The 16,924-nt window shown below is 53.9% G+C and overlaps 1 protein-coding gene across 5 annotated transcripts in view; it reads right to left on the bottom strand.

Moving 5' to 3' along the window:
* Positions 1-16,924, bottom strand: part of MAPK4 (mitogen-activated protein kinase 4) — a 45,671-nt gene that overhangs the window by 11,770 nt on the left and 16,977 nt on the right. For 3 of the 5 annotated variants that reach the window (XM_039388850.1, XM_039388848.1, XM_027749424.2), the window contains exons 2-3: positions 9,426-10,861; positions 228-372 (exon numbers count right to left, since the gene is read on the bottom strand). In XM_039388850.1, coding sequence (XP_039244784.1) covers positions 228-372; positions 9,426-9,971 — 691 coding nt within the window. In that variant the 5' untranslated portion in view covers positions 9,972-10,861. The remainder of the gene's footprint in view (positions 1-227; positions 373-9,425; positions 10,862-16,924) is intronic. The other 2 variants (XM_039388847.1, XM_039388849.1) reach the window with 2 other exon arrangements.

Below are 16,924 nucleotides of genomic sequence, written 5' to 3'. Positions count from 1 at the left end.
GGGAAGTTCTCACCAACCAAGGGACCCTCTAATAGCAGGGGCTGCACAAGTGAGGCTTGTTCTGGAGACACCCCTCACGTCTAATAACCAAGAGCAGGATCCCTGCAGCGATGCCTTGGTTGGCAAGGAGAGGGGGGGGATTCCCTCTGCCCTGCTAGAAAGCCTCAGAATTGGGCAGCAAGGAAGGAGGCAGCAAAAAAATGAATCAACAGGAGCCAGAAACCTACCAGCAAAGAGCATCCTTCCCGTCAGCATCTCGGCCAGGATGCAGCCGGCCGCCCACATGTCGATGGCTTTGGTGTAGTTGTTGGGCGAGAGCAGGAGGCGGGGGGAGCGATACCACTTCGTCACCAAGCCTTCTGAGAGGTAACCCTGAAAGAGCAGAGAGGGAGGAGGTCAGCAAGGAGAGGTTGCAGAGCTCCTCCCCGGCCAGCCCCCACTGCCCACCACGGCCCCAGCACCAGATCCCGCGGGAGAACCTGCCCAGCACGGCCGCGCTGCACCTGAGCCAGGCTGGGGGCTGGTTGTCTGTTGTGCAGGAAGCAAAGACATGAGATACACCCCTGGAGACAGAGATACTTCAGTGCTCCAGGAGGCAAAGCTGTTTTGTCACCATGGTATTGAAGCATGTTCTGCAAAGGACAGATGGCTTCAGTAGCGCGGATTTGCAGATCACACCTGCACAAGTTATTCCAGGTCACCCTCAGAGTACTTAGATGTATTCTATAAATCCCAATCCCCCCATCTGAGACATTTTGGAATTTAAGCACATTATTTAAGTACTTTCCTGGGTCCCTGATAGAACCCAGCAGTGTGCCAAGGAAGCCTTTCCCAGCTCAGGACCCCAGGCGCAGTGCTCAATTTCCCAAGGTTACCAGTCTGCAACCTTTATCTCATTCCATTTCTAGCCAGCCCTGTATCTGTAGTCCTTCCACGGCTACCCAAACTGCTGGTAACAGCAACCCACGTACTGCTGAATTCCCATGGATCCAACTTCCAGCACTGACGCCGAAAACGAATTTTTAAAGGTCAGGAGCTCCCAGGGGAGCCCAGGCAAGAGCAGCCACCACCGGGTCAGCCCAGGGGGGGCCAGGAGGGACACAAGACCCGAGCAGAGGTGGCACAGGGAGCACGTGGGGCTCCAGGAGGGCAGAGCCCAGAGGATGCACTCAGCAGGATCCACCCCCTCACACAAGCCTGGTGAGTTTACCCCACCTGAGCCCTCAGGATGCTGCTGCAGTGAACCCTGCGTGCCCTGGGAACTGCGGACAAACCCACGCAGGAAAACAAGGGAATTGTCAAAGAAACAGATTTAGGGAGGAACGTCAGTGCCACGTGGAAGGAAAGCCTCCTGGACTAGCAGATGTCTTACAGCATTGCTGAGTGGGTAACATAGCTGCCAAGGGCTCCTAGCCAAGACTCCTGAAAATAAGACGGCATGGGATAAGTGGGAAAGCCCTTCTGGGGAACATCTAGCTGGTGCAGAGATAGGAAAGCTTGCACTGAGCCTGGCCTAATAAATCCCCTCCCTCCCTTGTCACCCTGCTGGTAGGGCAGATCCCCATCCTCCATCCTGCTCTGCTCACAGCAGGGTGGTCAGTTGGGATGCCCGACCTGGATTTAAAGGAGCTCTCAGCAGCATCCACGGGGCCAAGACCGAGCGCCGTCGTCCCTCTGGGCCACGTCCCTCCCGCCCTGAACTCGCCCAGGAGATGCACCACGAGTGCCAAGCAGCTCCCACTGAAACCAAGGGGACGTGTTCAAGCCTGTAAACGACACTGGCATCCCAGGGGATGGCTCAGCTCCCCCCGCTCCCGAGCTCCGGGAGCGCAGCTGCCACGCCGGGGCTGGACGTGGATATGGCCCTTTCACCGGGATAACGCTGGAATATTCACAAGTGGCATTTTCCGTGTCAAGTGCAGCGCATTTAGCAGAAGGAGGTGGATTGAAACGCAGCAGAAGCGGCAAAATAAAATTAAGTTATAAAAGCTGAATTGCCTTTAAATGCCACGAGGCATTTGGAGAATGCCAAAATGCAACGGCAGCACGAACACAGTTCACGTATAAGAGCTTATTAAAAACTCCATCCCTACCCATTTGGTTTCACAGGCTGTTTTCAGCTGCAATAAAGCTGCAGTTGTGCTGTACGGCATCTCCTGGGATGTTACAGGATACATCTCTCCACCCAAACACCAGAGCAGTGCACCACCACAAACACCACGAGGTTCATCACGCTCCTCTTCCCCCAGGGAAGGTTTTTGTGCCAGCGCCCAAATGTGCGGGTCGTCAGGCTTTTAATCACGAAGGGCTTGCTTCTAAAAGAACATTTTAATTTTGGCCGTCTTACGATAAGTTGTAACGGAGGCTGATTAGCCGAGAAGTTTCATTTAACGCCGTTATATTTTTGCTAACGCTGCTCAATCAGAACCAGCACAAAAGCCCCCAGGCATTATCCGATCAAACCACCACTTCTCAGCTACTGCAATTATCCCCAGCAACGGAGACGCCGGTATTTATTGGAGAATCCTGAGAAAATAAACTTTGAGGACTGTAATCCAGGGCGATTCGTAGCTGGAGCGACTTCTCCCCTTTCCCAGCAAAGGAATGCCACTCTCCTCGCAGATTTAACACCGCTCATACGTCTCTCCTCTCTGACAGCAAGACGGATCTGAGTCCTCAGGGGTGTGTGCACCATGCAAAATGCATGAGCAATACACTGCAAATATCTGTAAGTTGCAACAAGCCAAACATTTTCCTCCCCGGGCATTTCTGACGTGTTGGAGAAAATTCCCTGCGAAAAACTCAGTGAGTGCTTTAGACTTTGGACACATCCTCAGTCCCTCTGCTGCTGCGTGGGGTTCCTGGGGGTGATCAGCCAGCAGCACTCTCCTCATGGTGCTCCCCTCTTGTGTCACCCTGCATCTGAATGTCACCTCCCTTCTTCCACCTGCTGAACAACCCAGTCCTTGGACCACCCACCTCCAAGCACGGGAGGGACCCACAGGGAGGAGCAACCTACAGCTTCTCCCCATCCCACCCGCCCGTGGGCCGTTCAGCCGGACCCCCCCACTGCTTCCCAGAGCACTCCGCTGCTGGGCTCTGCCTTATCCCTCCTTTTTCTCAGGGGGGAAAATACTGGGAAGGAGCGATGGCAGGGTTGAAACCCAAGACTTTTCCAATCTGGCACGAGGTCCTTCGATGAGAGCAGCCGGGCAGCACAGCGCCCCAGTCCTGAGCAGCTTATACAGCCCCAACACCGCCTCTGCTCTGCCTCCACCCCGGCTTAAAAACACAGGCTAGACCCTCACTTTTGTAAAATACATACAGAAGTTCCTGTCCTAACGCTTCAAGGAAGTAGCTACACTCCTGTGGATTATCAGTTTCCACGGAGAAACACCACCACAGCCCCGGGGAGCCGGGATCAGGCAGCTGCAGGGTGCCGGGATGAGGCTCCATCCACATCCGTGGCTCAGCTCCTACCTGTGGTGCCAAGGCGGGGAGCCCAAGCACTTCCAGTCATCCCCTGTGCAAGGCAAGGCTCATCACAAGAATTTTACCATTTATGTAGATTCAACCAGACAGAAAGACGGCGAGCAGAAGCATATTAATTAGTTCTAATTAAGATGGAACATTCATCCTCGCGACAATATTCTGTGGATTCAGCGCAGCCCTTTCTGCACTGAAGAACCACTGGAATCTCTTTAAAAATCAATATAATGGAGTTAATTGAAAAATAGAAGTGGTTTCAAGTCCAAGCCCTCCCGTGCTGCTTTTTGTTTGTTTGTTTGTTTGTTCTCAATTTTCAAATATCATTTTCCTGCTTCTCCTCTGCTCCTCCAGCGCGTGTGGGAACGGCTCAGGCAATCTACAAAGGTGATGAATTCACCACAGGTAGGGTAAGCATCACATCATATCAAACAGCACAGCAAGGGAGCTGAAAAGCAGAGAAAAATGAGCGTTTTTTCTCATCTTTACACAACACGGATTTCGTGTGTATTCTTTGTGACACCGGGAGAAACAATTTAGGGCAGGTTTGGCTGCATCCCGGTATCACACTGGTCACACCACGCTGAACCTGCCTCCCAAGGGTGCTGAGGGAAGCTGGCACAGCATGGCAGCACACGGCCCACTGGTGCCCCAAAGCAACCATCATCCAAGCCTGGAGCTCCTCCTTGGAGCTGGAGGGACCAAGGGCGGGTTTCCTTGAAGGGACATGGGAAGTCAGGATCCCCCCTACCGCAAACCAACCAGCCCCTAACGCCGCAGCCCAAAGCTTCTCCCAAGAGTGTTTCACACTAAAATCCACCTTCCTGCAGTCAAAAAGCCACAGAGATGCAGACCAGGCGCTCACAAACTGGAAATCCATCAGGATCCAACCACAGCCTGTGTATCCAAGCCTCCATCCACAACCAGATCGGGATTTCTGCTGCTGCACCCCTGGGAGCCGGGTCAGCTCCCGGTGCAGATGGGGGGCACCCAAAATAGCAACAAGCCCAAGCTCTTGGAATAATCCTGGAGCAGCAGCAAGCTGCTGCCTCCCCACAGCAGCGTTTTTAACCTTATTTCTTAAAAGGCAGGTGAGACACTTGCAGGAGGGGCTGTGGAAGGCGCCGGGTGTGCAGGAACGTCGCTCCGTAACGGAACGGCAGAACGGCTGCTGTGTGTGGCTCCGGCAACGCGACGCATGTCCTCACGGCTTTGGGATGGCAGAGTGCATTTATTTCAGGAGCAAAGACTACTTGTGCCTCACCAGAGGACAGAGGAGGAGAACGACCCAGCCAGGGTCACAGCAGGGAGGCTCAGGGCCGGCTGCACGGGCCCACAGGCAGCTGCCCGAGGGCTGAACGTGGAGGGTGGTCCTCTCTGGAGGAGCAGGGAGCAAAACCCCACATCCTCACCTCCTTTGAAGGCCTCCTCGTGACAACCCACTCGGGAATTCTGTTGTTTTACCGCACGAACTGGAAGCGATTATGTTTGCGCTGATTGGCAAGTACGAAATTGAGGACTTCAAAGGTTTGGAGTTGGGTCTGCAAACTATTTACCACAGGATCTACCCCCCTAAAAGGGTTGCTGCGCTCCCTCAGCATGGAATTCCTGCCAATTAACCCTGTCACGGACGTTGCCAACAGGCAAAGGGAGAGGGAGTCTCCTTGCAGGTTCCCCCCCAAGAGCTTTGGAGCACCAGGCAGGGCCCCCAGGAGAGATAATCTGATTATGTCCTGCACAACACAGGGAGGACAAGGAACGTTCTAGTTCGTGGTCCTGTCACCCGAGTGAAAACACCCAGGAAGTCTCTGCACCTCCACAGAACAGACATCCCCACTTGTCTTCTCCAGACAGGAACACCCAACCCCGTGTCCCTGCTCTGACCAGGGCTGGGCAGCAACACCACACGGGACGCGCGGCCAGGGACGAGTCTGCCCTCCAAAACATTTATTATTTTAAAGTCTAGACATCCACTGGCACTTGTGCCAGTTTTTAATGCCTGGCTTTGCTATCTCCCTGCTCTCCCACGCCTCCTGCCCACCACGAGCTGAGGGAGGACAGCGCCTCATCTTTACCCCTCCCTCCCTCCCAAACTTGGCGTGGATGGATCTGGACTCTCTTTTGGTGCCAAAGATATTTGTTAGGACACAAAGAGTGGGGTTGGAAGGATAGATGGGCAGCTAAACACGAACCATGAAAGTTCTGAAGGGCAGGGCCTGGTGCGTGGGGGGCAGGCAGGACCCTGAGGCTGCAGAAAGAGGGGCTGGGGGGGAAGGTGAGATGCTTGAGTTCACTAAGGAGGTGGGCTATGAAACAGGAAATGCTCAGCTTTGCCAATCCTGCATAAGAATAAAAACCTCATGGAGGCTGGAAATAGCCCTTATGCTCACCTCCAACCCTCCTTCTCTCACCATTTGGGCACCAAGGTGCATGGCAAAGCGTTCAAACCACAAACAGCAGCGACCAAAGGAACAGGGATGGATGTGGAGCTGTTCTAGAGGGATAAACTCCCAGGGATAAAGAGTAGTAAGATGGAAGAGAAAGGAGCCTGCACGGCTGGATGGAGAGAGCTTTGGGGAACAGATAGAATAGCAGAGAGAGGGGATGCAAAGGATCATCTCCCGAGGGTCCTCTCCTCCCACACCTGATAGTCTGTGCCTTGGAGATGTTTTTAAGTGCATATATCTGAGACAGGGATAAAATTCAGGCTGTCAGGTCTGAACAGCCTGTGAAGGTGCAGACCCTGACCTGGATGTGGCTTTGGCAGCTGGAAATTCATCCTGTTTGTTCCAGGGAAGTTTCAGACAAAGGGGAGCCCCCATGCTGCCTTTAACACACAGAAAAAGGGATTCAAGCAGTCAACACCAGCCAAAGTGGGGGGAGAAAAGCAGCCAAAGCTGCTCTGCTTTGAGACTGGTGAAGGCCAACACCTGACTGTGGTCTATGGCATCTCCCAGAGCTGGAGAGCTCTCCCCTTCCCAACAAGTTATCCTAATTCAACATCTGCCTGCTGGAAGTCATGTAAACAAAACATCTCACCAGAGAAAGGCTGTTATTTAGGTGGTATATGTATTTCCAAACTGCGTTTAGAACTCTGCTCACAATCTACTGCGGTTCTCGTTTGCCATTTTATCACTCAGCAGGACGGTCTGGAGTCTGAGAGAAACATCAGGTCAGAAGAGCTGTGACCTTTCAGACAAATAACATCACAAAACCCATAATTTTTTTGTGTTAGTGGAATGCAGCCACCACCATTTGCATATTCCACACACAAAACACGCTCAGGGCAAGTCCTAAGCACTTGGATATATTTCCCTGAGCATGTTTTGTGGTTTAACTGTCTAAAGACCCAACAGATCCAAACCTCTGAAGGCAGTGCAGAGCTACACCTCTATGGCAATGGTTTCCTGCAAGGCTTTGTAGGGTCTCTGGACAGTTAAACAAACCAGGGAGCAGGATTTCATCTGCTTTTGGGCAGCTCTGCAAGAGCCAAGAAGCCAAGGAGCTTATAAATCTGTATGAGCCCTTGAGGAGAGAGGAGGTTGAAAGAGAAATACAGCACCAAAACTTGGGCTGTGAGGATCCCTGTTCTGCTCCATGCTGGCTCCCCCCCCTCTCCTGCTGCTCTTCCTGCAGGAGCACGGGCCAAGGAGCTTATAAATCTGTATGAGCCCTTGAGAAGAGAGGAAGTTGAAAGAGAAATACAGAAAGGAATTGATTTCTCTGAGTCATCTGAGAAGCGCCGGACATCAAAGGCGGGACTGACCCCAAGCCCCTCCAAGCCCTCCTGTTGCTCCTGTGCAGTGCCCATCGCCCAGCTTTGGCAAACACAGCCCTCCCCATGGCCAGGGATCACCAACAGCTGACATTATCTGCAGTGCTGCTGCTTCCAGCTCTGCTCTGGAGCAGTTTTCTCTGCACGCCGAGGCTCTGACGGGTGTTTCCGCAGTGATGCTCCAGCCTCCCCAACCCACGAGGAGTCGGAGGGTGCTCGTGCAGTGGCATCTTGCAGAGTGACATCCCACCACGGAGCTGCAGCCCTTGACAGCTCTTTCCACTGCACTGGCTGTTATTAAGGCAGCAGAGAATTGCTTAGAAATAACAATAACTGTGCAGCAGACATGGACAGACGACTCCTACCCCGATCCTGCAGTCCCTGACAACAGGATGCTCCTTGAATCAGCGACTTTCTGTGTTCATGCAGCCCTGGCTTGTTTGCAGGGGTCTTCCGTGGGACTTACCTTCCTTAAAAAAAGCAAACCACACATTTGAAGAGCCAGGAGCCTCCTCCTAAGCTGGGTCATAAATAACCAGTGAGCAAGGGAGCACGGAAAGGGCAGGCAGCAGTGTCAGGGACCCTGCGCTCACTCCCCGATGTCATCTGCAACCTTCTTTCTTTTCCCCAGGTTTTGTTTCTCCCCAAATTCAGGACTTGAAAACAGGGCTCAGCTTCAGGATCACGAGATTGTCTTTTCACCATCCTGTTCCCTGTCCCCTTCCCTTCCCCCCTTGCACAAAACAACAGTGCCCAAATCAGAGCCACACGGGGCAGGAACCCACTGGAAAATGCAAAGCACATTTAAAATTCATCCCAGGCACAACAGTGGGTCCATGGAGGACTCTGAGCTCACCCATGGAAACATCCAGCTCAAGGAAATACACTCTATCTCATCTTACAACACCAAGCAGCAGCTGTAGTCAGAAGCCAGCTGCAGACTGCACAGACCACACGATAACTTTGCTTTCTCCCAGGAACGTGTGGATCCACGAGCTGACGAAGCCTCCGCCGTGCTCCTCCACTGCTCCAAAGCTCCAAAGCTCCAGCCTGGAAGGCAACCTGCATCAAACATCTGCATCCCCCTTCAAAGTCCATTAGCATCAGGACTGAGTGTTACAGAGCCTTCTCACCAGTTCTCCTGCCCTCCCTCCCTCCCTCCCTCCCACACTGGCTGCCTGCTGTCAGCAAACCAGGTTGCCCTGGTCACTCACCACTGCTGCATTGTCATACAGTGCCTAAGCACCAAACACCAAAGAATTTTATATGTCACTTGGATCTTGACCTTGGATGAAAGGATTTGACTGAATCTCAAAGACCCATCCCTCTCTCCCTATGTCAAATGAATGTAACTCAAACAAAACTGGATTTTTTAAGAAGCGGGTTGGCTCCAAAGTGAGGACAAAGCCAAGCAGAGTGTGTGCAGACATTCCAGGTGCCTTTTCCATGTGCTTCCAGCAGCTCGTGTTTTATAACAACAGCAAAGCAAGAAACACAGAGCTTAGTCACTTAAGTACGGCAGGCAAACACACGCCTCCTCACAGTCCACTGCTGGGATGGAATAAAACACCTGAGAATACATTTGATATATAGCATAGAAGGCAATGAAAGACACTTGAATGGCACTCGAACCCTTCCAGTGCCCTCTTTGCAGCTGTGCAGCACTGGAGAGCCCTGGGGCACGCTTGGCAAAGCTCAGTCCTTGGGCTATGCCTGGAACACATTCAAGGCCAGGCTTGGCTCAGGGGCTCTGAGCAACCAGACCTAGTGCAAGGTGTCCCTGCTCATTGCAGGGGGGATGTGGGCTAGACGGGCTTTAAAGGTCCATTCCCACCCAAATTATTCTATGCTCAGGTGGTTAGAGCATGGTCCTAATAACACCAAGGCTGTGGGTTTGATCCCCCAATGGGCCACCCACTTAAGAGTTGGACTGGATGGGTCCCTTCCAACTCAAAATATTCTGCGACACGATCCTACGAAAACACGTCTTGGTTTGGGGCGAAGGAGAGTGATCACCAGCAGCGACCACCCCAGCAGGGCTCAGAGCTGCCCAGCACCAGTTGTCCCCAGAAGGTTCCCCCGTGGTCCAGCCACACCACCCCACCAGCATTCCGTGCCTTCCTCACCGAGCCAGCACCGGCCCCGGGGACCGGGCACCGCCTACCTTGTGCGAGTAGTGCTGGTCCACGATCCTGGCCAGCCCGAAGTCGCCGATCTTCAGCACCAGGTCCTCCGTGCTGATGAAGATGTTGGCCGGCTTGAGGTCGCGGTGCAGGACGTTGGCCGAGTGGATGTACTTGAGCCCGCGCAGCAGCTGGTACATGAAGAGCTTGGCGTGCTCCTCGGCCAGCTTGCCCTGCTCCAGCAGCCGCGCCAGGTCGGTCTCCATGTACTCCTGCACGATGTACACCATGTTGAACTTGAAGAAGTCCCCGCGCAGGTTGGCGCCCTTGGGCCCCAGCACCTCGTAGACCTTGACGATGTTCTCGTGGTCCAGGCGGCGGATGATCTTGATCTCGCGGAAGGCGTGCTTCATGCTCCGCGCGTCGCCGATCGTGATCTTCTTCACCGCCACTTTGCGGCAGCTCTTGCTGTCCAGGGCCGACAGCACCAGCCCGTTGGCCCCGAAGCCCAGCGGGCGGAAGTTCACAAAGCGACAGCCCAGGTCGTACCCGTACATGCTGGCGATGCAGTCGCACTTCTCTGCCATCTCGGCTCCCTCCCCGTCGTCACTTGGAAAGCCGGGAGGGTCGCGGAGCTTCCAGGTCAGAAACGCGGTTGGAAGTCAAGCCCCTCATCGTTACTCACAGGTGCTTGCGGGGGGGGGTGGTCTCGCTCGGAGCCCATCACTTCCAAGGTGACACAGAGTGAGAGTAAATCTGAGCACATACACACACACACACACACACACACATACACACACAGAGAAATAAAACGTTCTGAACTGGGGGAGAAATCAAGGGCTTAGGAGAGACTTCCCAAGCAGCGTGGAGAAACGCAGCCCGGTGATCTCTAGAAAAACAGGAAGGTTCTTTTTCTTGAGACTAGGAGATCAGCACTGCTACATTTCTCAGTCCCTGCCTCATCTCCCTTCCCCGGTATCCTGGAGACAGTGCCGAGGCGCGGGGCTGGTGGCACAGATGGGCGCCCGGCCCCACGCCCCTGATGTCTCAGTGCCGGGGCAGCCAGCCGGCCCCGCTGTGGGGCAGAGCCCAGAGCAGCCCCATGGTCCCTCCACTGCCCCAAACCCTCCCTGCCCACAAGTCCTGGCAGTGTTTTCCCCACCAGTGAAGCGCATCCAGGCACCGTCTGGGCTCCCCGGAGGTCAGCAAAGCTTCGCCCTCCTCGTCACTCCCTCTCCGGAACAGGCAGACCCCATCTTTGGCACACGGAAATCCCGAGGGCAGCAAACGTTTCGCGGACCAAAACTCGGCTTTCTGGCGGCCTTCAGCGCGGCGAGTTTCTGCGTCTGCAGTTCCAACACCTTCCCCTTGCGCGTCCTTCCCCAGCGGAGCCAGGCGCCGTCTGACCGTTGCAGCCTGACAAGGAGCTCCTGCGCTGCACAGCCCCGTTATCCTTCAGCAGGTCTCAGCCTCTCTCCTGGAACAGAGAAGAGGAGATGGATTCATTTTATACCAGCACAGTCCATGCCCTGCCTACGTAACAGCTTGCTGAAGGTTAACCATGAGCAAAACCGTGACCTTTCGGAGGCTCATTAGTTATCCCCTCCGAACGCACGCAGCATCACCAGCATTTTTCAGCTGCTTAATTCTCCCTTTTCCCTCTGCAAGACACGGAGAACTGTAACACTCCCTCTCCCCCCCTTTGCTGCCTTTTTTTTGTCCTAATTTGCCTGAAAACGTTACGGAGCAGTTTGCAAAGGCTGAACAGCGTGCCGTGCCTCCCGACTGCCCGTGCAAACCACACTGCAAGGAAAGCACAGGAACGAGGGTGCAAACCCCCCCTGCCGAGCAGCTGAGAGGGCCATGGAGTATTTCAGCTCATGGCAACCAAAACTGCTCGGGCAAAATAGGTGGTTAGCTCTGTGAAAAAGCCTTTAAAACTGGCAGTGGGGGTGGGACACCCCCCGAACTCGGGGTCCCACAGCGAACCTCAGGAGCAGCCTGGGGATGCCATCTACGGTCCTCTTTGAAAGTATAACTGGACAGGTAAATACATATACTTGAATGACATAGCATTTAAGTTGTTTTTTCACCCTCAACTGCTGTGAAAAGACTTAATGACACCCTTGGCACTAAGTAGCTGAATGTGGACCCAACACAAGCCGGGTGAGTAATGGCAGCAAGTTACGGTGTCTCCGGAGTGTAATCCCATATTTCAAAGCCTCTCTGCCAACCCAAGCTCCCCTGAGTAACGGAGAAATCTCTCATCAAGATACACTCACGGGCTTTTAAAGAAAAAGGAACTTGCAGGCACCGTGGCAGACCCTCACCCTACTGCTGGCAAAGGCATAACCGGCAAATATCAACATCTGCTGGGGATGAGGATGCAGATTTAGCCAGAGAATCTCAGTATTTGTGGGATTTTCTTAACAAAATGTCATTTTCCAGTGGCAGGTGACCATGCAAGGGTGGCCATGGGCCAGGGATCACTTCTCACAGCTGTTTGAGTTGGGAAAAGAGAGTTCCAAGCCCTCAAAGCACTTCAGGTTTTCCGGACAAGGCACTGTGATTTTTAACCTGCAAATACTTCCTCTAGAAACAGAACGGAAGAAAAGGCCAGAAGCTCTAGGAAACAGCCGGGCTTTTTCTTCCAGATGATCAGCTCAAAGCTTTCAACCTACCACGTCTCCCTGCAGATGTTTATGAATCTCAGAGAAGCAAGGACATCCCTCCTGCCTGACTGTGGCCCCATCCTGGTCCCAGACACCCCCTAACACATTTTGCTGCAGACCCATGTGCAGATGCCCCGTGCCACCCACTGAGGGGACCACCAGGTCCTTCTGAGCCAGGGGAGACCTGCAGGGACCAGGCAGCTGCACAACAAGGGCAGTGACCTTGCACTGGGACGCCCCAGATTACCAGCTGGTCCCCGTGCTGCTTAGAGGAGGAAAATTAAAAAAAAAAAAAAAAAATCATGGATCTGCTCCTGTCAGGTTCTTCATGCCAGAATAATGGCTCTGTTAGAGCCCTTAATCACCAGAGCTGCCCCATTAACCCGGCAGTGCATTCACAGCCTGGCCCTTTGCTCTTCATTCCCCAAGCACTGGGCATTGCTGGGGGGGGTCCCTCCTGCTCTCTGGCAGAATAATGACAGGGAAAATATTAAATGCTGAGCGACCATCAATCGTTAAAGGTGGAAGAGAAACGTAACACTCCAGGGCAGCGCAGAGCAGCAATCTGAAGAGGGAACCAGTTAATAGTTAAAATAAAGACATACGGCCCATCTGACGGTGGGGAGGGATGTAGGCAGGGCAGGGATACCCTCTGAAGAGCATCTGCCAGCAGCTACCGAGCAGTCTGGCAAGCTTGCTCGCTCCTGTAGTTGGAAGTAAAAAAATAATTACAGCCTCTTTTCAATCCAGCAATTATCTAATGCTGGCTTTTGCACGCAAGGATTGAGCAGGGAAAGCTGCTGCTCCCGCCGTCAGGAAGTGGGGCAGTGCACAGCCAGAGAGCCTCGGTCCACAGTCGAGGGAAGGGGGGGCAAAAAAGGATGGGAAACCAGGAGTGAAGGGGAAAAGGAAGGTAAATAAATCCTGAGGCTCTACAAGGAAGGGACACCCTGTGCAGGAAGGTTCCCCCTGCGTTGCAACCCAGTTGCAGGGCCATGGAAAGGGATGAGATGTTGACCAAACCCAAAGAAGGTGGTGGAGGTTCTGAGGACCACGAGGAGGTTTAAGGGCAGGCTGAGACCTGATGAGCAGCCAGAGGGCTACAAGAGCAGCTGCAGCGAGAGTGGAAGCTTTTCCACGCGTGGTGAACAACCTGAATTTCCTACACCTGCGCCTGGGGGGACCTCAGTCCCTGCACGAGCCTCCTGGACGTCTGAGGAGGAAAAAGAAAACCAAGAAAAGTAACAAAAATTTCCTGCTGGCAAAGTGAACCCTGTGAAACAAGGTTTGGATAAACATGGGCCAGCAAGGTGCCACATCGGGTTTGAGATCCACCTCTGTGTCTCATCTCTCAGCCCCATCACCCAGAACCACCACCACATGCTGCCCAGCTTTTTGGCACTGTGCTGCAGTGGAAGTGTCCCTGCCCATGACAGGGGGCTTGGAACCGGATGATCCTTATGGTCCCTTCCAACCCAAACCCTTCTGTCATCCTACGAACCAAACTCCACAGGGGCTGCTGAGCCCAGGAGGCGCTGGGTGGGATGTGGTGGAAGCTCCCACGCCGAGCTCCTTGGCCTACTCTAGATGCAATGGAAAGAAACCAAGCTTTGCCTCGTCAGCTTAATTATTAATAATTAGTAGAGTCCTAGAAGCACTGAAAGGGAAAATACAACACACAAGACTAAAAGGGAAGAAAGAGCCCTATTTAATCTCACAAGCAAAGCGATGGCCTGTGAGGTGCTCCAGGCTGTGTCTCACTACCCAGCTGAGCGATGACCCTGCAGCACCTTCCGCAATTACAGGGGCCAAGGCAGAATCACCCCTGGAAGGATGGCCCCAGAGGATGCTGGTGGGATGCCCCTGTCCCTGCTCGGGGGGCTGGGTCTCTCTCACTGAACATCCAAGGAAAAGCTGCTGGCTCATGCAGGGAGATGCACCACGGCCGAGGGACCAGCAGGCAACAGGTTCCCACAGGACTGCAAGAGAGGCAGGTCAAAGGGGGGGGATTCTGCCCCTCTGGCCCCCTCAGGTGAGACTCCACCTGCAGAGCTGCCTCCACACCTGGGGTGCAACATCAGAAGGATGTGAAGCTGCTGGAGAGAGTCCAGAGGAGGCCACGGAGATGCTCCCAGGGCTGGAGCCCCTCTGCTCTGGAGCCAGGCTGGGAGAGCTGGGGGGGTTCACCTGCAGAAGAGAAGGATCCAGGGAGACCTGAGAGCCCCTTCCAGGGCCTAAAGAGGCTCCAGGAGAGGTGGGGAGGGACTGGGGACAAGGGGTGGAGGGACAGCACAAGGGGGAATGGCTTCCCACTGCCAGAGGGCAGGGTTAGATGGGATATTGGGAAGGAATTGTCGGCTGTGAGGCAACCTGGCACAGGTTGCCCAGAGAAGCTGTAGCTGCCTCTGGATCCCTGGAAGTGTCCAAGACCAGTTTGGACAAGTCTTGGCGCAACCACATCTGTGGAAGGTGTCCCTGGCCATGGCAGGGGTTGGAACTGGATGAGCTTTAAGGTCTCTTCCAACCCAGACCATTCTGGCATTTGATGAATGACCACAGGCTCTGTGTGTCCTTCTTACCTCCACTTCCTCCAGCAGAAACGACAGCAAACCCAAAGGATCAGGCTGACCATGAAAGACCACAGGAGTTACTTTTCCAGTCTCCTCCATTACCCAAACCAGACATCACTTCTGAGCAGTTACTTCATCAGGAGCACCAAAGCACCACACAGGCAACGGGGTCCTGCAGCACCACAGAGGGTCACGAGCACCCCAACCCTCTGCTCATGTGCTCGACAGAGGGTTTTGCTGGGGTGCTGGAAGGCAGCAGAACACAAAGGGACACTCCTTTTAAGGGAGCTGAGTGCTAACTTCATTCCCATCCCCTTTCCCACCACCCTGGCTTGAATCCAGGGACGTTTCGGGAGCATACACCGACAATTCTCCTGTTCTGCAGACCATAAACCCCATCGAGTGAATAAACACGTGGGGAGCCAAAGCCACTGTTCAAACCTGCAGCACAGCCAGAGGGAAGGGCCAGGAGCCCCCACGATGCCCATGTTCCCTCCAGCCTGCCCTCCAGCCACCTGGGAATGGATGAACACGGAGAGGTGAGCGAGGGAAGGATAGGGTTGCTCATACGGAGAATTAAACAACCAAATCCCCAAAAGGCACTGTGCATTTAAGAATAATGCAGGAGATGTAGAGTCATGTTCCCTCTTGTTTGAACACTGAATACATTTCACAGCTTCAATTCACCTGTCACTCGTTTCTTCACCGAGAGCAGCTGCATCAGCTTCCTCTGCACAGAGGTTTTATAATTGGGACCCCTACTGCAATAAAATACAAGGATGAGGGAATCCAGAAATTTTCTTTTACTCTTCCATTCTTCCTCTCTCTCTCTCCCACTCTCCTCGGTGCAAGGAAAGTGTTTGACTCCGTGTTGCTGCCAGGATTTGCACTGACCTTTCTGCTCCCTTCACTCCTCCAAAGGCTCAGGGGGGCTCTGGGTGCCCTCACAAGAGCTCAGAGGGGGCTCTCTACTGTCCTATCTCAGCAAGCTCCCAGCACTTCCCAGCACAAAATCCAACGAGGACACTTCAATGAGCTCTCCCTCGTCACCGACCCCACTCCAAAGGGATGGGGATCTCTTTAGCTGGATGAATTCACTAGAGCTCAAGTGTCTGAGCAAGATGCCTGTTATTAACAGGGCACCACAGGTGCTAATTAAAGGAGGATAACAGTGATCTCTCGCTTGAGCACCTTGTAAAGGGCTGGATCCCACCAGCCATTACATCTCATCAGCCCTTTCAGCCGGGCCCAAGGTTAAACACTGTGCTGCAAAGCCGGGAGGGTCTCGCAGGGGTTGAGCTTATTCATTCTCCCATCCTTCCTTTTCTTCACCCCAGTACCCCTCCCCTCCAGCAAAAGCCTTTCAAACGCTGTTTATCCCTGCCTCACTGCTCCCTGTGCCATGGCATTCCCGCTGTGCACAGTGGATTCCATCTCCAGCCCGGAGGAGCTGGAGCAGCACAGATCACACCGTGGACTGAGACCAGGGAACCCAGTGCCCATTGCTGCTGTGGTGTCTTCAGACTTGCTAAAGACTCGCCTGCCTTTAGGAAACCTCTCCAAGCTTTAGTCACAGCGCTGGAGTCACTGAAGCAGCGGGAAATATGGACAAGGCTCCTGTTGCTCTTTCACTCCCACGCCAGCGACCGCTTCAAGGCTGAAACCTAATTAGTCCTTCCATCAATAAACACGGCTCCTGGCGCTCAGTTCTGCAGGAACATCCCGCAGAGAGCCCCAGGGAGGGTCTCTCCTCGGGGCTGAACACAGGTGAAGGCAAAGCTTCTGCTCTCCTCTTGGCGAACAGCCTCTCCCCTTTCCCTCCTGCAGCTCAAGCTGTGAACTACAGGATCTGGTTCCCTGCTTTACAACCTCCTGCATCACCCAGGGATACAAGGTGCCTGTCACAGCACTGGGGGGCTCCATGTCCTGCCCCTCCTCGAGACCCTCAGACACCTCGACACTCTGCACCGGTGCTCAGGAGAGGCAGCACATCAGGAGATCAGATCCGGCAGATGGGATCCCAGGGAAACAGGAAAACCACCCACCCCAACAAAACCAGCTGGATCTCAGAGGAAGGAGCTGTTCATACAATCATTAAGGTTGGAAAAGGCCTCTGAGATCATCAGCTCCAAACATTAACCCAGTACCACTGTGCTCACCACTAAGCCACGTCCCCAAATGCCACGTCCACGTGCCTTTAGAACACTCCCAGGTTCCCCAAACCTCGTGGTGAATACAGCCAGCAAACTGCTCCCACTTTGGAGGATGCTAAAGAGCAAGAGAGGCTCTTGTGCAGTG

The sequence above is a fragment of the Pipra filicauda genome, unplaced genomic scaffold (assembly GCF_003945595.2).
Source record: "Pipra filicauda isolate LSUMZ 115617 unplaced genomic scaffold, ASM394559v2 scaffold690_size370485_pilon, whole genome shotgun sequence".
Lineage (NCBI taxonomy): Eukaryota > Metazoa > Chordata > Aves > Passeriformes > Pipridae > Pipra > Pipra filicauda.
Note: the sequence above shows the minus strand (reverse complement) of the source record. Positions and strands in the feature narration are given on the sequence as shown.